We start from the raw sequence: 19,583 nt of genomic DNA, 5'->3' as shown, positions 1-19,583 counted from the left end.
ATATCTAGTTTAGGGAATTCATGGTTCTTTTTTATTCTTGTCTTTCTCAAAACCACAGTGGATTTATTTTGACATCAAATTACCTATAAAATGGACATCTCAGAATCTTGGAGTGGCCAAGCTTGCACCCCATTTTAGATGAACCAAGTGCACATAAATCTGTGAGGGATATGGACTTTAGGTGAGCCATGAAGTTGTCTATTGCTGATATATTCTCGACGTATGGAAACATGTCTGTTTGTTTATTTCCTCACACAGTATCTATACAAATATTGCTATTAGGGTATCTTTTCGTACAATAAAATTTGTGTGTTCATATTTAATGGGTTGCTTCGTGAACATAGTTCTTATCTTGATCTTTTGGAATTGTTATTAGGAAAGTGTTCACAACATCTTCAAATCTATGCATAAAGCATGATGGTATGGAATGTTTTGTAGACCATTTGACATTAACCTGTTGCTAGCAGAACTATATAAATAACCCATAAAACATCAATTAAATTTGTTATCTGTGACTCTGATTATGGTGGATGGAAATTTTGCAAGTATTTGTTGGCTTTTCTTCCCTCTCCTGGATTAATGATTTAGACGCTTAGTTTAATCTTGTTCTAGCCTAGACTCAGAGTTCTTGGCTTCTACTTCCAATGATGGATCAGTAAGAGTTTGGAAGACTGACGATGGAGTTCTTATAACCCGGAGTGCGGTATGGTAGATATTTTTACCTGTTATTTTGTGTTTATTGCATTTTCCTCATAATTAGTAACATGTTTATTTGGATTTCTAAGGATGGAACTAAACCATTTTTATTTTGTACCCGTCCAAACAGGTACGACTCTTTCAGAACTCATTATCAAGCTCTAATAAAAATGGTTTAGACATCAGTAATTGGAAAAGAATTGGGTATAAGAGGTTGCTGAGAAAGCCTGCTTGCATAATGTCCATCAGTCGAGATGGAAAATATTTGGCTTTGTAAGTGCATCTCATTGTCAAATTGATTATTACTGTTTGTTTTTAATCACAATTCTATAGTTTATGTTAGAACAATCGATAAATTACTGCTTGATACCTCAAGTACGATGATATCAGTGGTAACAAATTAATTAGCAAGATAATTTAAAACAACTCAATAGTCTTTCTGTTCTTTCTTTTCAGAATATATAGATAGGAATTTAGCTGCAAAAGCGGAAATTATCCATGGACATATCGTAAAAACTGGGACTCGTGAAGACTTATTTGTAATGACTTTTCTTGTTAACGTTTATGTGAAATGTGGAGTCATGGAAATTGCTCACAAAGTGTTTGATAATTTGCCTAGAAGAAATGTCATTACATGGACAACTCTAGTGACTGGTTATATTCAGAATTCATAGCCTTTAGTTTCTTTTCGAGTGTTTATAGAAATGTTGGGAGGTTACCTGAACGAGCAGTTTCAATTAATGGTTGGGGGCTTGCATTTAGAGCTTGTGGAGATAGACTTATTGTTATTGGTGGACCAAGGGCCATGGGGGAAGGTTATATAAAACTCAATTCATGGGTTCCAAGTGAAGGACCTCCAAGATTGGATTTGCTTGCAAGGAAACCATCTGCAAATTTTGTGTATAACTGTGTTGTGATGGGATGCTAAAACTTTAAAAAAAAAAAAAAATAATAAAAAAAAAGAGAAAAAACCAACATGTTTTGTTATGCTCTCCATTTGATGGTGTCTCCCACTTCAACTTGCAGATGAATTGCTCAAGATGGGTTTGTTTTCTTTCTTCTACACATGATTTTAGCTAATGAGTTATTTCTCATACTCTCTTCAGATATTTTCAACCACTGCGCAGGGAGGCGTGGGGAGGAGATCTTAAAAGGAAAAAAATTATATATATATATATATATATATATATCATTTATTCTCTCTCAAAGACTCATTTTTATTGCTTCTTCCATTGATATTGCATACCCCCCCCCCCCCAATTATTGGCTTGAGATATTACAAAGATTGATTACTTGTTAGGACAGTTATCATAATTCCCAATAATTCAGTACAATAGAAATTCAAGGTGCTCGAGTTTGTAGTTTAGATTTGATTCAAGGTGCTCGAGTTTGTAGGTCGCACTATGGTAGTTTGTAGGTTATTCATGCACTATGGTAGTCTTTGTGACAAATTTTGAGGTTTGAAGTATATTGTGAACTAAATTTGCTTATTGATGTATGTGTTCTTGAAAATTTTCCATCATCTTCGTATCTCATATCTAGGTAACTAAGCTTCTCTTCTTCGAGATCTTGAAAAAGAAGATTCTTTCATTTATTCAACTATTGAGTTTTCTTGTTTTGAAGATGCAACAAAGGAGTAAATATTTGGTATTGCAACCTCTTTATGCTTTTTCTTGGGGAACTTTAGATCCAACACATTCACTACAAGAATTTTGCCTTGAATGTACCATTTATGCATATTCCCAATAAACACTGTTAGTTGAATATGAATTCTTATCACATTTTCACTTTCAATTCTTTGTCTTAAACCTTTTTTGTTTGTGATCCTTTGAACAACAGCGGTCAGACAAAGATGCCTATAACCAGACACTGCTGAAGCTAGGGGGTTGGTTCAAGAAGAATTATGAAGGGATCCATACTTACCAAGTGGAGAGAGACAGTATGTTTATAAAATCATAATGTTTATATTACTTGTAACTTGTGTCTTCAAGGCCTGAATTATTGTACAGCCTTTTAAATTATAATTTTATAGCAGAATTTGTGGATTAAATGTAATAGATTTACAATCCATACATGAATAATATGTCATAGCCACAACGTTCAACGATGATGTGTCATGTTATACTTTTTGACCAAAAAAATGGATTCGACAATGAAATTTAAAAAAAAGGGACAGATTTGGGCTTCAATGTCGGTTAATAATTTTAAAAAAAAACAGAGACTGTAATGTCGGTTGCAACTGACATTAAAGACCTGTAATGTCGGTTGGAAATTTCACTGAAGGTCTTTAATGTCGGTTGCAACCAACATTGAAGGCTGTGTTATTGAAGCCCTTTAATGTTGGTTTAAAGGCAACCGACATTAAAGGACTTTAATAACACTATCTTTAATGTCGGTTTAAAATCGACATTAAAGCCCAAATTTCTTCTAGTAAGGATACTTCTGCTCACATGTCTCCACATAAATTATCATGATTACATCATTTGTAGCACTTTACAACAATTGTAACAGCTATAAAATGGATTATATCCGTACTGTCACCAAGATAAGGTACTCAATCTTATCTATCTACTACAAACCGTTCAGGTTATCACTTAAACATGATCCACTTGTATATCTTCACATACATGTTTTTGTTACATCAAATAACCTTGAATCTTAGTTTATTGATTTTTGGATCAATGCAACTAAATTTCAAATAAAAATACAATTTATTTTATTAGATAAATAATAAGTTTGATTAAATACAATTACAAACTACAAGATCACGAGATTTAAGGCATCATCCCCAACAATCCACACAACCAAAACATTTTAGGATAAATAAGTTAGAGGGTTTCCTGACTATACTTCTTCAGGAGTGCAAATCAGTAGTCGTACAATAACTTCTATTGATAGTAAAACAAGTTGTAGCTACTACCTCTGCCCAGAAAGACTGACACTTTTTCTTTTGAAATAATATATCTTATCTGCTCTAGGATAATTCTATTCTTTCTCTCAGCTACTCCATTTTGTTGTGGGGTATAAATTACTGCTATATGTCTAGTTATCTTATTTTCAGCACAAAAACTATTGAAGTCATTGCCCAAAAACTCTAGACCATTGTAATCCTCAATAATTTTACTCTCTTATTAGATTGATTTTGAACAAATGATTAAAAAAAAAAAAATTGGTCTTTAGATTTTAACAAAAAAACTCAAACTTTCCTTAAAAAATCATCTATTAAAGAGAGGAAATACCTTGAGCCACTCCAGGAAGATGTCCTTGTAGGTCCTCATAAGTCAACATGAATGTAGCTAAGGATTTTGGTAGTTAAATGGGTCCCTTCACAAACTTCTGCCTCTTTGACTTTCCATAGACACAAATTCACAAAACTAAGTCTCTTAGTACCTTTTGACTTAATCAGTCCTGTCTCTAAAACTCTTGTATGCATTTCTCACTTATGTGTGGGAATCTCCTATACCACAAATCAATTTGATATGTGTTAACCTTCTTTGTACACAAGATTAAGCTCGAAGAGTAATATTTTTTACAAAATATAGTCCATTTCTTTCCTTTCCCATGAGGATAGTCATCCCTTCCTTCTAATCTCGAGGCTTCCATTCTTCCCAACAAAAGAACAACCCCGATCATCAAGCATCCCCATAGAAATCAAATTCCTTCTATGTTGTGGAACAGATCTCACTTCCTTGAGAAGTATGTCTCTATTGTCTTAGAGTTTAAGCACCATTGAGCCTATTTCAATCACTTTACAGCCATAATTGTCTCCTATAAACACTGAACCACTAGCACATGATTTATAGGAAATAAACCATGTCTTTGATCATGCCACATGATAAGTGCAACCTGAGTTTAGCACCTAGTCCTCCTTAACTTCATGATCATTAGCTTTCTCCTCAACGGTCAAAAGAATTTTTATGAATTCAAATCCATCATCTCCAAATCTATCCTCTAAAATAGAGATATCTCCTCTCCCATATTCCTTTGGCTTCTTGTAGTCTTTTTTACGTGAGTCCTTTCTCTTAGGACAATTTCTTTTGAAATTCCTTCTTTGTGACGGAAAAAACACTTCAATGCTGATTTATCTCTTTGTGAACGATGACCCTTTTGAAAACTTGAAACGACTTTTCATTAGAGAAAAGTGATTCAACATCACCACTGCTTTTAAATTTAGCTTTAAGTTATATTCTTTACTTCTCAAAGTTGTGATTACATTATCAATAGAAATCGGATCCCTTCCATATTTCAATGTTGCCTTTACATCTTTATAGCTCTCATGAAGAGAGTTTATCAAGAAGGTTGCTTCATTATCCTCCTCTAGCTTGTCCCTTGTTTGAGCAAACTCAATGGTGAGTTTCTAGAACTCATCAAGATTGGCTTCAGGAATTTTGAAGAATTCATGTCGAAAAAAAATAACGTCTTCCTTACATTGAACTTGTTAGGCACATCTTTCTTCAAATAAAGCTTCTTCAACTTTTCCCATACCTCATAAGCTATATTTTCATTGATAACTTACCTTAGAACACTATCTGCGATGCTCAAGATCAATACCCCACAGGCTGTTTCTTCTATATTGTGTTTTTCAATATTAGTGAGTGTTAAAAAGAGAATATGGAAGAGAAAAACAACAGGATTATGTGGAAACCCCAGGGCAGGGAGAAAAACTACGATATAAAGTCTTTTTCTTATTTGTTTTAAAACTGATACATTAAATACACAAGGACTCATTGTATAAATAGACAGTAGGGAACCCTAGGAGTCTTACACAATTACATAAATGCCCCTAGGTTAAAATCCCTATTTCCAACACTCCCCCTCAAGTTGGTTCATAGATATCAACAAGCCCCAACTTGCTTACACAATAATTAAAATTTTGTCTCAATAACCCTTGTGTAAGTACATCAGCAACTTGTTGACTCGAAGGAATATAAGGAATTTCCACTGTCCAACCGCTCCTTAATATAGTGTCTGTCTATCTCCACATGTTTAGTTCTGTCATGTTGAACTAGGTTGTTTGTAATAATCATGGCAGCTTTATTATCACAAAATAATTTCATTGGAAGCTCATTATCTTGCTGGAGATCTGATAGTACTTTCTTCAACAAGATTTCTTCACAAATCCCTAGACTCATGGCCCGATACTCTGCATCAACACTACTTCTAGCAACAACTCCTTGTTTTTTACTTCTCCAGGTGACTAGATTTCCCTAGACAAACGTACAAAATCCAGACATAGATCTTCTATCAACAACAGACCCTACCCAGTCAGAATCAATGTAAGCTTCAACATATCGTTTATCGATTTTTCTGAACATTAGGCCTTTACCAGAAGTTCCTTTCAGATACCGAAGAATACGTTCAACTGCTATCATATGATTCTCACAAGGAGCTTGCATGAACTAACTCACAACACCTACTGCATAAGAAATATCTGGTCTTGTATGAGACAAGTATATCAACTTCCCAACTAACCGCTGACACCTTTCTTTATTAACAGGAATTCCATCATTCTTATCACCGATTTTTGCATTGTATTCTACTGCGAATCAACAGGTTTACACCTAGTCATACCTGTTTCCTTTAGCATGTCCAATGTATATTTTCATTGAGAAACTGATATACCCTCTTTTGAGCGAGTCACTTCCATTCCCAGAAAGTATCTTAGTTTCCCGAGGTTTTTAATTTCAAACTCTCTAACCATCTCTATTTTTAGTCTTGTGACTTCTATATCATCATCCCCAGATAAAACAATATCATCAACATAGACAATAAGAATAGTTATTTTCCCTGATGTTGATCCTCTTACAAAAAGAGTGTGATTGGAATGTCCTTGAACATATCCCTGTGCTTTCACAAACGTCGTGAACCTGTCAAACCAGGCCTTTGGAGACTATTTCAATCCCTATAGTGATTTCCTCAATATACACACTTTATTTTTAAATTGACTTTCAAACCTGGGAGGGGGGACTCATATAGACTTCCTCCTCAAGTTCCCCGTTCAAAAACGCATTTTTAACATCAAGCTAGTGTAAGGGCCAATATTTATTCACAACTACTGACAGAAGCACTCGGATCGTGTTAAGTTTAGCCACAAGTGAAAACGTCTCAGAATAATCCACTCCATATGTTTGGGTGGAACCTCTTGCAACAAGTCTAGCCTTGTATCGGTCAATTGTCCCATCTGACTTGTACTTTATAGTAAACACCCATTTACATCCTATTGTTTTGTGCCCTTCAGACAAAGTCACTGGTTCCCAGGTTTTATTCTTTTCCAGAGCTCTTATTTCTTCCATAACAGCAGACCGCCATTCTGGTTTTTTCATTGCAACACTTATGTTATCTAGAACCACCTCAGTGTCCAAGCTAGTAATAAAAGTCTTGAACTCGGATGTCAGATTACTATATGTCATGTAACTATGCATAGGATATTTAGTACATGAACGGGTACCTTTCCTCAGGACTATAGGAAGATCAAGTGACGCATCACGTTCTTTCACCTCTTCAGGCTTCTCACCATGATTTACTATTTGTGTATCAGAAACTTCAGTAGTATCTTCCACATCATCATTAACACAGATCATTTCATCCTTCGTATCACTACTTCCTTCCCCCTTGTCATACCTGCCTTCATCATTCTCCATATATAAATCAACATCATTAGGAATATACGTACCTAGATCTGATGGCAAGTCTGACTCCTGCACTGGAGCCGGCAATTCTGGTTCAACAGGTGACACTGCTTCTTTCCTAAGATTCTTCCTGTAGTACATTTTCCAAGGAACTTGATTGGTAGGAAGAACCAAATTATCATGATCAGGACTAGGTTTAGACAAGGTTTGAATGGACGCTGACTCTAAAGGAATAGCATAAGAGGACCGGTTAGTCTCTTCATTTATGTTCTCCCCCTGAAGATGACTAACAGGAAAGAATGATTGATCCTCGAGAAAGGTGACATCCATAGAGATATAGTACTTTCGAGATGACGGGTGATAGCACTTATATCCACGTTGATGGAGTGGATATCCAACAAAGACAACTTCTGAGCATGAGGAGAAAATTTCGTGCGGTTTGGACCATCGGAGTGAACAAAAGCAACACAACCAAAAACCCGAAGAGAAACATCAGAGATCAACCGAGTAGTAGGAAAAGACTCTTTAAACAATTCTAAAGGGGTATGAAGATTAAGAATACGAGAGGGCATCCGATTAATGAGGTGAGCAGCAGTAAGAACTGCATCTCCCCAGAGGTATGACGGAAGGGTGGCGGATAACATAAGAGATCGAACTACTTCAACCAGATGCTGATTTTTACGCTCAGCTACTCCATTTTGTTGCGGAGTGTAAGCACATGAGCTCTGGTGAACAATACCTTTAGAGTTGAGAAATTCTCTGAAAGAGATATTAAAGAATTCTCGCCCATTATCACTTCTTAAAATCTCAATCTTTGTTTTAAATTGAGTTTCGACAATTGTGTAAAACTGTTGGAAAATAGAAGACACTTCAGATTTATCAGTGAACAGAAAAACCCAGGTGAGAAGGGTGTGATCATCTATAAACGTGACAAACCACCGTTTTCCCATGGAAGTAGTAACCGGTGAGGGACCCCATACATACTATGAACAAGAGAAAAAGGACTCGAAGGTTTATAAGGCTGAGAATGGAAAGAAACACGATGTTTCTTGGCACGAATACAAACATCACAATTAAAAGAAGAAGTACTAGCATTACGAAATAAATGAGGAAATAAATATTTCATATATTGAAAATTCGGACATCCTAAGCGAAAATGCCATAACATAACATCATTTTTAGAAACAGAGAAATTTAAAGACATAAACCCCGATTGGTGATCATTCCTAGAGGAAGTAGAGTCCCCTATCATGTCGGGCAGTGCCAATCGTCATCCTCGATTTCAGATCCTGAAATAAAACTGAATCAGATGAGAAAATTGCCTTACACCTCAAATCTCTTGTTATTTTACTGACAGATAACAGATTATATGATTTTTAAGCACATGTAAGGTATCACATAAAATTAAACCATGAAACAGAGAGATATTGCCCTTTTCTGCAACAGGGGCAAAAAATCCATCTGCAATTCGAATGCTCTCATTACCAACACTCGGATTATAGGACATAAATAACTTTGAGAAACTCGTAAGATGATCAGTAGCCCTGAATCCACAATCCAATGTTTCTTACCATTCACACTAATTAGGCCGAAAGAAGGAAAATTACCTGACTGTGCAATTGCACTCACCCCAACTGTACTTGAGCTGTTTTTACCGTCACCAGGAGATTTCTTCTGAGTTTGGTCATCAACTGAATCACTTACCAGGGCACGATTAGATTTGTCATAAGACTGTCGTCGCCTACTATTTGGGGGCTTCCCGTATAATTTCCAACATTGATCCTTCGTATGCCAAAACTTTTTACAATGTTCACACATGGGAGGAGGTTTCTTATCACCATCAATATTGGACGGCTTGGCAACGAAAGTGACTACATCAGTAGTTGAGGTGGTATTATTCATGGCACACGACCGATCTTCTTCCAGCCGTATTTCAGAACAGACTTCTCGAAGTGAAGGAATCGGGCGCTGGCCCAAGATCCGACTACAAACCCCATCAAACTTTGGATTTAATCCAGCCAAAAACACAAAACACGATCTGCTTCCTCAATCTTCAAATATTGGGCCCCATCCTGTGGACAATTTCTCTACACAAGTCCATTTCCTGCCACCGCATCAACAGTTTGTTAAAATAAGAGGTAACATCCATAGACCCTTGTTTGGATTCATGAACCTGTTTATGGAGTGTGTATAACCAAGAAGCATTTTGTCATTTAGAATATAGATCTTGCGCCGCCTCCCAGATATCCTTTGTTATGGCAGCATATAATAGTGGTCTTCCTATCTAGGGTTCAATACTGTTCACCAAGACAGACCATAGCAATGAATCTTCTCCTTTCTAAATTCGTTCTTGTGGATCACTTGGGGTCGGCTTTGGAATTTTTCCTGTCAAATATCCAAACTTGTGACGCCCTTCCAAGGCCATCTGGATCGATTGAAACCAAGAAAAATAGTTTTGGCCATTTAATTTTTCTCCGACGATAAATCCTTTAGTATTACCAACCGAACCAGATAAGCAGGAAACGTTAGACACTATAGGTAATGAGTTTACCGGATTTTCTAAATAAACCGGTTGAGGATTTGCACCAAACATTGTATCCAAATCAAAAATTTGCTGTTACAAGGAAGCCAACCGCTATCTCACATCGTCTAGGTAACAAACTGAACCACAATTGAATGGAACAGGTGCTGATTGCTCGAGACCTCAGTTGTTGGATGTGAAAAAACGATCGGGTCGGCTGTTGAAGGAAACTGAATCACCGGGTCGGGCTAGATGGGCTGAAACTGGATCAGTTGGTGCAAAAAACTGGACATATGAGTTTTCGGGTCGGACGTGGGTCGAATCGGATCGGGTCAGACGTGGGTCGAAATTAAGGGCTGAGCTTTCAGGCCGGGTCAGGCGTGGGTCGGATCACGGGTCGGAATTGAGGGCTGCGTTCTTGTGTCGAGCCTAGCATGGATCGGATCGGATCGAAATTAAAATCAACATACCAGCTGGTCTACCCGGGTTCAACTCGAACCGGTTTGGTTTGCTCCAGATCGATACTAACCCTAATCAGATCACACTTCTGCTCTTCGCCCCCGATATTTCTCCTTCTGCCCTGATCGTGACCGTCGACGATCAACCCCTCCTCGCGGCCAGTTTGTGCTTCACGTCTGAGACCGTCAACGACTCTGCCATGATCGTGATAGCTCCGATCATGAATCGATGGTTCCTCGCGGCCAGCTCCAACTCAAATCGAATTCTGACTGGTTTCAGAATGGTGATACCCGGTTGGCTGAGGGCGATTTTCCAAGGATTGTACCTGAACGACAAATATTAATTCCAGTAGGGCATCCTGAAACATTCCTTTACCGCTACTCGTATTGTCGTTCTAATGTCAAAACTTGAAGACCCATCAACAGAGGAGGATTGAGATTGATTCTCTTCCATAACGGCTAGGTTTTTGTCACCGTGCTCTAATACCATATTAAAAAGAGAATAGGGAAGAGAAAAACAACAGGATTACGTGGAAACCCTAGTGCATAGAGAAAAACCACGATATAAAGTCTTTTTCTTATTTGTTTTAAAACTAATACACTAAATACACAAGGACTCATTGTATAAATAGACAGTAGGGAACCTTAGAGATCTTACACAATTACATAAATGTCCCTAGGTTAAAAACCCTATTTCTAACCGTGAGAATAGTGAGCAAGGTCGCAAGATCTTCAATTGCCCTCAATGCCTTTTGTGAAGCCAAAAAGACTTATATTCTCTTCTAGCTAGAAATCTCTATTTCCATTAAACTTGTCCACCTCATATCATGCAACTGCTATTGATAACTATCTGATTGTTCTTGATAGATTCTCGAAGAATTTTGTAACTTTCTTGGAGGTCCTTCTTTGCCTAAGCCGTAGCTCTTATACCAGTTGTAGGTGGACTTTTATTTTCAACTTCAATACAAGTTGAGGCCCAAAAGTAAGGTGATTTTGATCCAACAATTTTCAAGTAGCTGTCATGGACCAGATCACGTACCCATGATTATTGCATGTGGAAAAGACTTCCCTTCAATCTGTTTTAGATACTCATTTTGACAGAAATTTGCCGAAAGATAAACTTGAAACTCATTGATTTATCTCTCTTCCATTCTACCGTTTCCCTTGAGGTATATGGATAAAAATAAGGATTGAGAAGTAAAAGGTTATATATATATATATATATATATATATATATATATTTAAAAAAATAAAAAATAATAAAAAAAAAGACGCAAAGAAGATAAAAAAAGATCACGACATACGATGATTCCATTCACGATCTACATCTACTCTTCAAGATATGTGTATCTTTCTTTATTCTCAGGCTCCTTTTAGAAATTACAAGAATGACGAATTAAGCATTTCTCCGTCACTCTATCTTTCGTCTTTTAATTATCATACAACAGAGATTGTTATTTGGTCTTAAATAGAAACTAACTAATAATTCCCATTTACAAAACCAAAAGCCAAATATGGAGGATGTTATTACAACAGCTTCAGCTTCTTAATGGAAGTAATTTTAGCTCACATTTCTTTATATTGAATTAAGAATTATGCAAAAGATCTAAGATGATTTCTCTTTTATCCATATTCGTCGTTGAAACAATATTCTCACTCGACGTTGGAAGCACATGCTTCTTTTCTCCTTATCCAATGTAATTTGAGTCTTCATGAGATATTGGTTTGTTCTATGAACTAAAAAGAACCATCTGTCTCCAGTCTTCAAATTATTAGATCTTAAAAATCAATTTTTAAGTTCAAAGTGAATTTTTTTGGCCAATTGAACAAACCTGGTCAAATAATAAGAAAAGGCATGCATATAACTTCTCAATTTTCTTTTTTAGATAAAAGAATAAACGAAGACTAAATAATACCAATCCTTTTGGAAAAAATTTGGTCACAAACGAATATATGACAACCTTTTTCTAGTATATGTAGTGACTAAATTAAGAAGAAATTAACATGTAATAAAATAATAACTGATTCAAGAAGCCATATCAGTAAAGCATAGTTTTTATTACACAGGAAACCATATCAGAAAATGTATATGTTTAAACTAAGGCCTACTCAATGTAGGGCAACCTCCTCCACAAGTGCATGTCTAGACTACTACTTGTATTCTGACTAAAATTATTAGTAGCAAATGAATTAGCTATTTATGAATCAACAAAACCTATTTTGTAGCTCTACAATAGGTGTATTATATGATATTTAATCAGCAGCATAACAACGGAACTCCTCAAAGTTTTCATCACAAAATACTTCCTCAAACCTCCAACCTACTTCCATGAAATTATCAAAACATCTTTGAAATTCCTTGCATCTTATTCAACATGTCAAGAACCAGAAACACTAGAAGCCAAAGCCCCAGAACAAACACCTAGCAAAGCAAGAGAAAGAAGAAGGCTCTACATTCTAAAAGTATAAGAAAAAGAACAGAGGGAAAGCTATTCACCATTTTTCAGATTTGAGAGACCCAACTACTCAACAGTAACATGCCTTGCTCTACATTCTAAAAGTATAAGAAAAAGAACAGAGGGAAAGCTATTCACCATTTTTCAGATTTGAGAGACCCAACTACTCAACAGTAACATGCCTCACATCCTTCCTTTCTTCTTCCTTCACCTTTGGCACAGCCACTTTCAGAACTCCATTTTTCATCTCTGCTTTGATCGAATTCAGTTCGTACAGATTTGCAAGCAAATCAAGTCGGCTCGAGAATCGTCTACGATCCTCCTCGTCTTCGGATTCTTTCCCTGCCTCGCCTTTGATGATCAGTGTGTTCTGCTCCACACTCACCTTCACATCATCTTTGCTCAGTCCAGGCATGTCCATTCGTAGGTACAGACCATTTTCATCCTCCCTCACGTCCCAGCCCCTCCTTGATCCTGCTCCTACTCCTCGTGAAGCTGCCAGAAACGGATCCTCCATGAACTGATCCATCAGATTCAGCACCTGACTTAGGCTCCTAGTCGGAGAAAACGGATCGAACACATCTGTATATCAACAACCAATGAGCGTTTAGAACAACAAACAAGAAGCAGGATTTCTCCCTAGACCGCAACGATTTAGCCACTACATGGCAATTAGTCAATCAGCAGAGGGGATCAGAGCAAGGATTCACCGTGAAAGAGAGAATGAGACTTAGAATGCGAAGAAGGACCTACAATAAACAAATGAGCTAGGTTCCTCACTAAAATGATTCATATAGCACAGCTTTCAAACCCGTGGTTCCGACTTTGATAAATAAACAAGATCCTCACAAGAGCACAATGAAATACCATACGAGCTCATGCAAGAGATTCGTAAACCCGAGTGATCAGAGCAACAAACACGCAAGATTTCTCACTTGACCACTATCATTTCAGACGGCTCCATAGCTAAACGTCGAGAAGACCGATCGGTTCAATATGCACCAACAACAAGTGAGCAAAATTATTCACTAATCTACAATCAATCGCGAAAATCATGCCAAGACTCGTCACATAGAATAATCAGGACAGGATCGTCATGAACAAGCAATCAAGATTAGCTCAAAGGTGATATCATCGCGACATTCCTCAAGAAATAACGATATAATATAGCAAAATGCTTTTTTAAGTTCCACCAGATCCACAAACCATTTACGTAAATCAAAACGAATTACTCAAACAAACAACAGATCACTCACGAAGACCTAATTGAAAACTCCAGAACAATTCATAAACATCACAATCAATGAATGAACCAAGAAGTCCAAAACTCAAACACGGACGAAGATAACAACTACCTGCGAAACCAGGGAAGCGATCACGAGAACGAGAGAGAGAGCGGTCAGAGCGGCGATCCACATCGACGGAGCGGTCGTCATCAGCATAGTTGGTCATCTGAGCATTGGTGTTGAATGAACGACCGACAAAGGAGGGGAGAACAGAGGCGGAGCGAACAGAATTGAAAAGCTTAGCGGCGGAGGAAGCGGCAAGCCCTCGGAGAGCAATCGAAGAAGCCATTAATGGAGATTTTTGAAAAGCTTGAAATCCAGAGAGCTAACAGAGCGATTCGCTATTTGGAAGGATTGGGGTCTAACAAAGAGAATTTGAGGTTTTATAGAAGAAATGTCCGAAGGGGAAAGAAGGTTCTAGTAATGCATGTTCTCTTCCAGTGCATTGGCGGGGTTTCTAGAATGTCGCCGCTTCTTTTCGAGATACTTCTTCCTTTTTCTTTTCCTTTTTCTTTTTTTTTCTTTTTTTTTTTTTTTAATATGGATGTCATTAAAAGGTTGAATTTGAATTTCAAGGTTGTTTTCAACGATAAGGAAATGAACTAATTTAATTATAAATATATTAAAATATCATTGTAATAGGAATCGATAGTAGAGATGTCCATGGGCGGAACGGGATCGATGTCATTCCCCATCCTATCCCCGCTCTCCATTTTATTCTCTGTGGAATTCGCGGGGATCGAGTTCCCCACAGGGAATTATTAACTTAAATGACAATTTGAATTTAAAGATAAATTATTCAAATTTTGACCCAAAAAGGTTAATTAATTTTTTAGTAGAAAGAAATAAATATGAATCAAATTATTCATATGATCTAAATTTAAACATTCAATTTAAACATATTCATTATCTTTCCCAATAAATAATCAAATTTGAAATTTAAATGTAATATTTATATAATAATAATAACATAACATTAGATAAACATACTAAATAAATATGTAAAAGTTAATCAAGGGCGGGGACGGGAAATGCCCATTTAGCTCACGGTGAATTTTTTTCCCACTCCCTCCCCCATTTCTAGCCTAATTGGGAAGTCCCGCGGGCCCTATCCCATGGAAAAATTGGACATTGACATCTATCATTGTCGATAATAGTATATATTGATATTGTATTATATTTGAAAATATTTTCAACTATTTTGTCATTTAAAACAATTATCTTTAATTTTATAAAATTGTTAATAAAACAAATCCATGAATATTTTTGAAAAAAAAAATTAAAAGCAGAAAGTTCAAAAAAAAATGTTTAAATTAATAAATAAGCATTTTAAATAAATTTAATTTTTAAAAAAAAACCTCTGTTTTTACAAATAGTTTCTACGCAACCCACTTTTTGGTTTTTTTCTCTTTAAATCACCCTATTTTAACACAATCTTAGAACATGATGAGAATTTTGACCTTGAAATATCCATTTCTTATTCTTATCCAAACCAGCTATAAGGTTTATATGATCTCTTTGGTTTGCACATGAAGATTATATTAACATGACTTAATTTAAGCATAACTTAGATATTCACTTGCCGGAAACTACAAAATTTTCACATATCTTTCACAATCAAACAATCTTTTATTATTGTATTATTTAAATTTTTGTTTAATTTTTTTTAATACAATTGGAGATAGGAGATCCAAACGACAGATCTCGTGATTACTAACACACTCGTATGCCAATTGAACTATACTAGATTTTGCCTGTTCCATCCTCTTTTCTCGTTTTCCTTTATAAATATTACTAATTAGTTAATCCTATATTTTAAAATTAGTTCCCTTTTTTAACAATGAAATTTTATTCATAAATAATTCTTAGTTGTTTGAGATTTAGTATTGACTATATTTTTTAAGGTTGTTGTGGGAGCTATCCTTTTAGATATGTGTCATCCTGTCTCTTCCTTTGTCCTTTTGAATGTATCTATGATTGTTAATTATGTCCAATTATATTTTCCTTATCTTGGAAGTTTCAGGTAATTATTCCTCAGAGATTCTTTTCTTCTCAAAGCTCAACTGGTCGGTTTTGATTCATTTATCCTTTGATATCTTAGATATATATATATGGTGGCTATGAAGAGGTTTAGAGTTACACTTTTGAAAATCTTTTGAGACATCTTGTGAGGTTATTCGGAGAACTATTTTCCGTGTGTGTCAATCCTTATGATTATGAAACTTCCACTACTATTGATCTTGATGTGGTCTCTAGATCACATTGAAGCATTCTACTACATTTTGAGAAGATATTCTCACACTAGGGATGCAAGGGAAAATTGAAAAATCAAAAGAACTGCTTAAGTCGACCAAAATCACTCATTAGTTTGAGTTGAAATCAGAGGATTTTTCGGTTTCGAGTTGAAATTATATAAAATCAAACATTTTCGATTGGGTTGGGGTTAAGTAAAAAAAACAAGATAGAAAACCGAACTAGTCAATATTATTATAAAAAAACAACTATCGTTTCTAATAATGAATATGTTGTTGGTTGAGTCGATGATTGAGCATGTCTTAAAATTCCAAATCGCAAGTTCTAACCTTGGGGAAGAGAAGATTTTGTTTATTATAGTGTAAAAGAATTCGCGTTCGAAGTCATTGCCAAATATTCGCGTGCACTTGCAAACTCAGTGAACTGAAATATGAGTTGTGCCTGAGTAGTTCGGGTGGCACAGTTTCTATTATTTTCAGTTGGTTCCTTACACATTTTCCTCACCAATAAAATCAATTTTGTTCCAATTTTCTATAAAAACCAACCCAAACCGAATTTTTTACACCTTTATCTCACACTTAGAGGAAGTTCTTCAAGTAAAATGGTCAGCCTAAGTGCACTAATTTTTTATATTAAGGCTAAGAATCATGTGCAAGATCTGAGCAACGTCTCTAACGTCCAAAGCATTGGAATAACAAGCTTTTTCTCTTCTTTTTTCTCCTTACCCAATGTGGCTCGAGTCTTTTATTTATTCCTGTTAATGTATATATTCAGTCTTTATTGGTAGAGTTATTGTAGGACCTGTTAGAGTTTTTGTAGGATTAGTTTTTCTATAGCCTATTTTTGGTTCCTCGGTTCTGTATTTATACTTCACAATTCCTTGTATAAGTTGTATCAGAGAATTATATTTTTCTCATGGTATCAGAGCCCAAAATTAACGATTAAATCATTCCGTTTGAATCTCCGTCCCAGTCAAATCCTCCCTCCTGTCTGTGACTATTCCGCCTCTGTACATTGTTCCGTCTGGAACACCATTCGTCTGTCAGATCCGTCCAGTGAATCGTCCAATGTTCGTGCGGTCGTCTAGTAGGTGCACCATTCGTCTGAAACAAAAGCTCTGCCCTCCGTCTGTGAAGCATCCGCCCTCCGTCCATGGGTTCCAGTCCGTATCCGTCCGCGACTTTCCTCCATCCATATCAGCCTCCTAGATTTATCTCCATCCGTGGGTTCAAGTCGTCTCCAGTCTCTGTTCGTAGCTATTTCGTTCGAGAGTTCTCTCCGTCCAAATCTCCAGCCAAGACATCCCATATCTATCTCCGTCCATGGGTTCCTAGCCGAGTCATGTCAACTCTCTAGCCAAGCTAAGCCGAGCCATCTCCACTGAGTCGAGCCGAGCACCTCCCCTGAGTCGAGTCGAGCCACTAGCTGAGTTGAGCTGAGTTGAGTCGAGCACCTCCCCAGAGTCGAGCCGAGCACCTCCATTTGTCCAAGTTGAGCTGCTTCCATTACTTTTGAGCCACTGAACCTATTTTTCCTTTATAGAGAAAGATCATGTATTTCGCCTCATTTGTACTATTATTGATGGGACAAATTTTCTTACTTGGGCCCATCAAATGAAAAGTTTTCTAATTAGGCGTAAGTTATGGTGTATTGTCACCAGTAATATTCCTAAATCGGTTCGGTTATCCACCAAGGATGATAATAAATTTGTTGAGCGATTGGAAGATTGGGACAGTAAAAATCATCAGATCATCACTTGGCTCGGGAATACTTCTATACTTGTCATCCATGTTAATTTTGATGCATTTGATGATGCCAAGAGCGTGTAGGATTTTCTGTCTACACGGTTTTAGTCCGTTGGTTTGGCTCATTATTATCGACTACACAACACTCTTGTTGGTCTTACTCAGGAGACTGGTCAATCCATCAATGACTATTTAGCCACACTCCAACAAATTTGGATACAATTAGATCATGCTAAATCAGTGTCGGTCATCTATGTCTCATTAAGGTTCTTATGGGGCTTCATCCAAAGTACAAGTCTATCCGTTCTACCTTGTTGCACCGCAATCCCCTATCGTCACTGGACTCAATAATACAAGACATCCTGTTTGAAGAAAAACGTCTCAACATCGTTTCTTCCAAGCAATCTGAGATTGTTCTCGCCAGCATTCATTTTCCTTGTTCTTTTAGAGCTCTATTTTGTAAAAACTATAAATTCACTAGGCACAAGTTTGCTGACTGCCCGAAATTTGAGTGCCGATACTGCCATAAGCATGGTCATATCCTGGAAAATTGTCCCATCCGCCCACCTTGACCTCCGGGACATACTTCAAAATCCAAACATGTTAAACCTGGCTCGGCCACTACTGTGGCTACTGCCTCCCCTGCTAAACTCGAGCCTTCTCCTTCAACCTTTAAAATGAGTGACTTACAATATTTACTTAAACAGGTAATTTCATCCAATTCTTTTGCTCTTACGGTTTCTTCATGTAATCGGTGGCTCTTTGATTCTGCTTGATGTACTCAAATGACTTCTGACTTTTTTCTTCTAACAACACCCTCCTCTATCAAATCTCTTCCTCCTATATATGTCGCTGATGGTAATTCTAAGACCATATCTCATGTTGGCTCTGTTGACACTCCCACATTACAACTTTCCAATACTTATTGTGTCCCAAACCTGACCTTTAATCTTGCCTCGGTTGAAAATTTGTGTGATATTGGCTTAACGATTTCTTTTTCTTCTACTGCGTGTCAGGTTTAGGATCCACAAACGGGACAGGTGGTTGGTGCGGGTCGCAAAGTGATAAGATTGTTTGAACCACTTTAATTGCCTACTTGTTCTCTTTCTGTTCTTGTCACTGACTCTGCTATATATTAGTGGCATCTTCGTCTGGGTCATGCTTCTTCTGACAAACTTTGATTTCTATTAAAAACTTGAATAATATTCCCAAGTTTATTCCATTTGATTGTGTGTACTGCAAACTTGCTAAACAGCCTGCCTTATCATTTTCCCAGCCCAGGTCTATATGTGATCAGTGTTTGAATATAAAGAACACATGCACAGTAGAAGCAAGAATCAATAATATTCTATTTACATAAAAACAAGAATAAGCATGCATAAGGATTAGAAATTACAACATTTGTAGAATCCACCGCAATATTCTTCTCTCGAGCTCGATCGACACCACCAACGACAAATCCTCACTATTCTCTGGTTACAGAACACGGTGCTAGGATTGTTTGTTAGTGAAGACAAGGGAAAATCACTTTAGTAGAAG

The 19,583-nt window shown here is 36.7% G+C and overlaps 1 protein-coding gene across 2 annotated transcripts; it reads right to left on the bottom strand.

Moving 5' to 3' along the window:
• Positions 1–12,650: 12,650 nt before the first annotated feature.
• LOC120092015 (small heat shock protein, chloroplastic-like) lies at positions 12,651–14,552 on the bottom strand. 2 transcript variants are annotated; one of them, XM_039050205.2, is made up of 2 exons: positions 14,116–14,552; positions 12,651–13,342 (listed from the first exon to the last, which is right to left on the bottom strand). In XM_039050205.2, the coding sequence occupies exons 1-2, from the start codon at positions 14,333–14,335 to the stop codon at positions 12,924–12,926; spliced, it is 639 nt and encodes a 212-aa protein (XP_038906133.1). In that variant the 5' UTR covers positions 14,336–14,552; the 3' UTR covers positions 12,651–12,923. The 2 variants fall into 2 exon arrangements, with proteins under 2 accessions (XP_038906133.1, XP_090163480.1); XM_090307354.1 differs by having other exon boundaries at positions 14,113–14,428.
• Positions 14,553–19,583: the final 5,031 nt, after the last annotated feature.

Source organism: Benincasa hispida, chromosome 11 (assembly GCF_027475165.1).
Source record: "Benincasa hispida cultivar pf3 chromosome 11, pf3_genome.v1.1, whole genome shotgun sequence".
NCBI lineage: Eukaryota > Viridiplantae > Streptophyta > Magnoliopsida > Cucurbitales > Cucurbitaceae > Benincasa > Benincasa hispida.
Note: the sequence above shows the minus strand (reverse complement) of the source record. Positions and strands in the feature narration are given on the sequence as shown.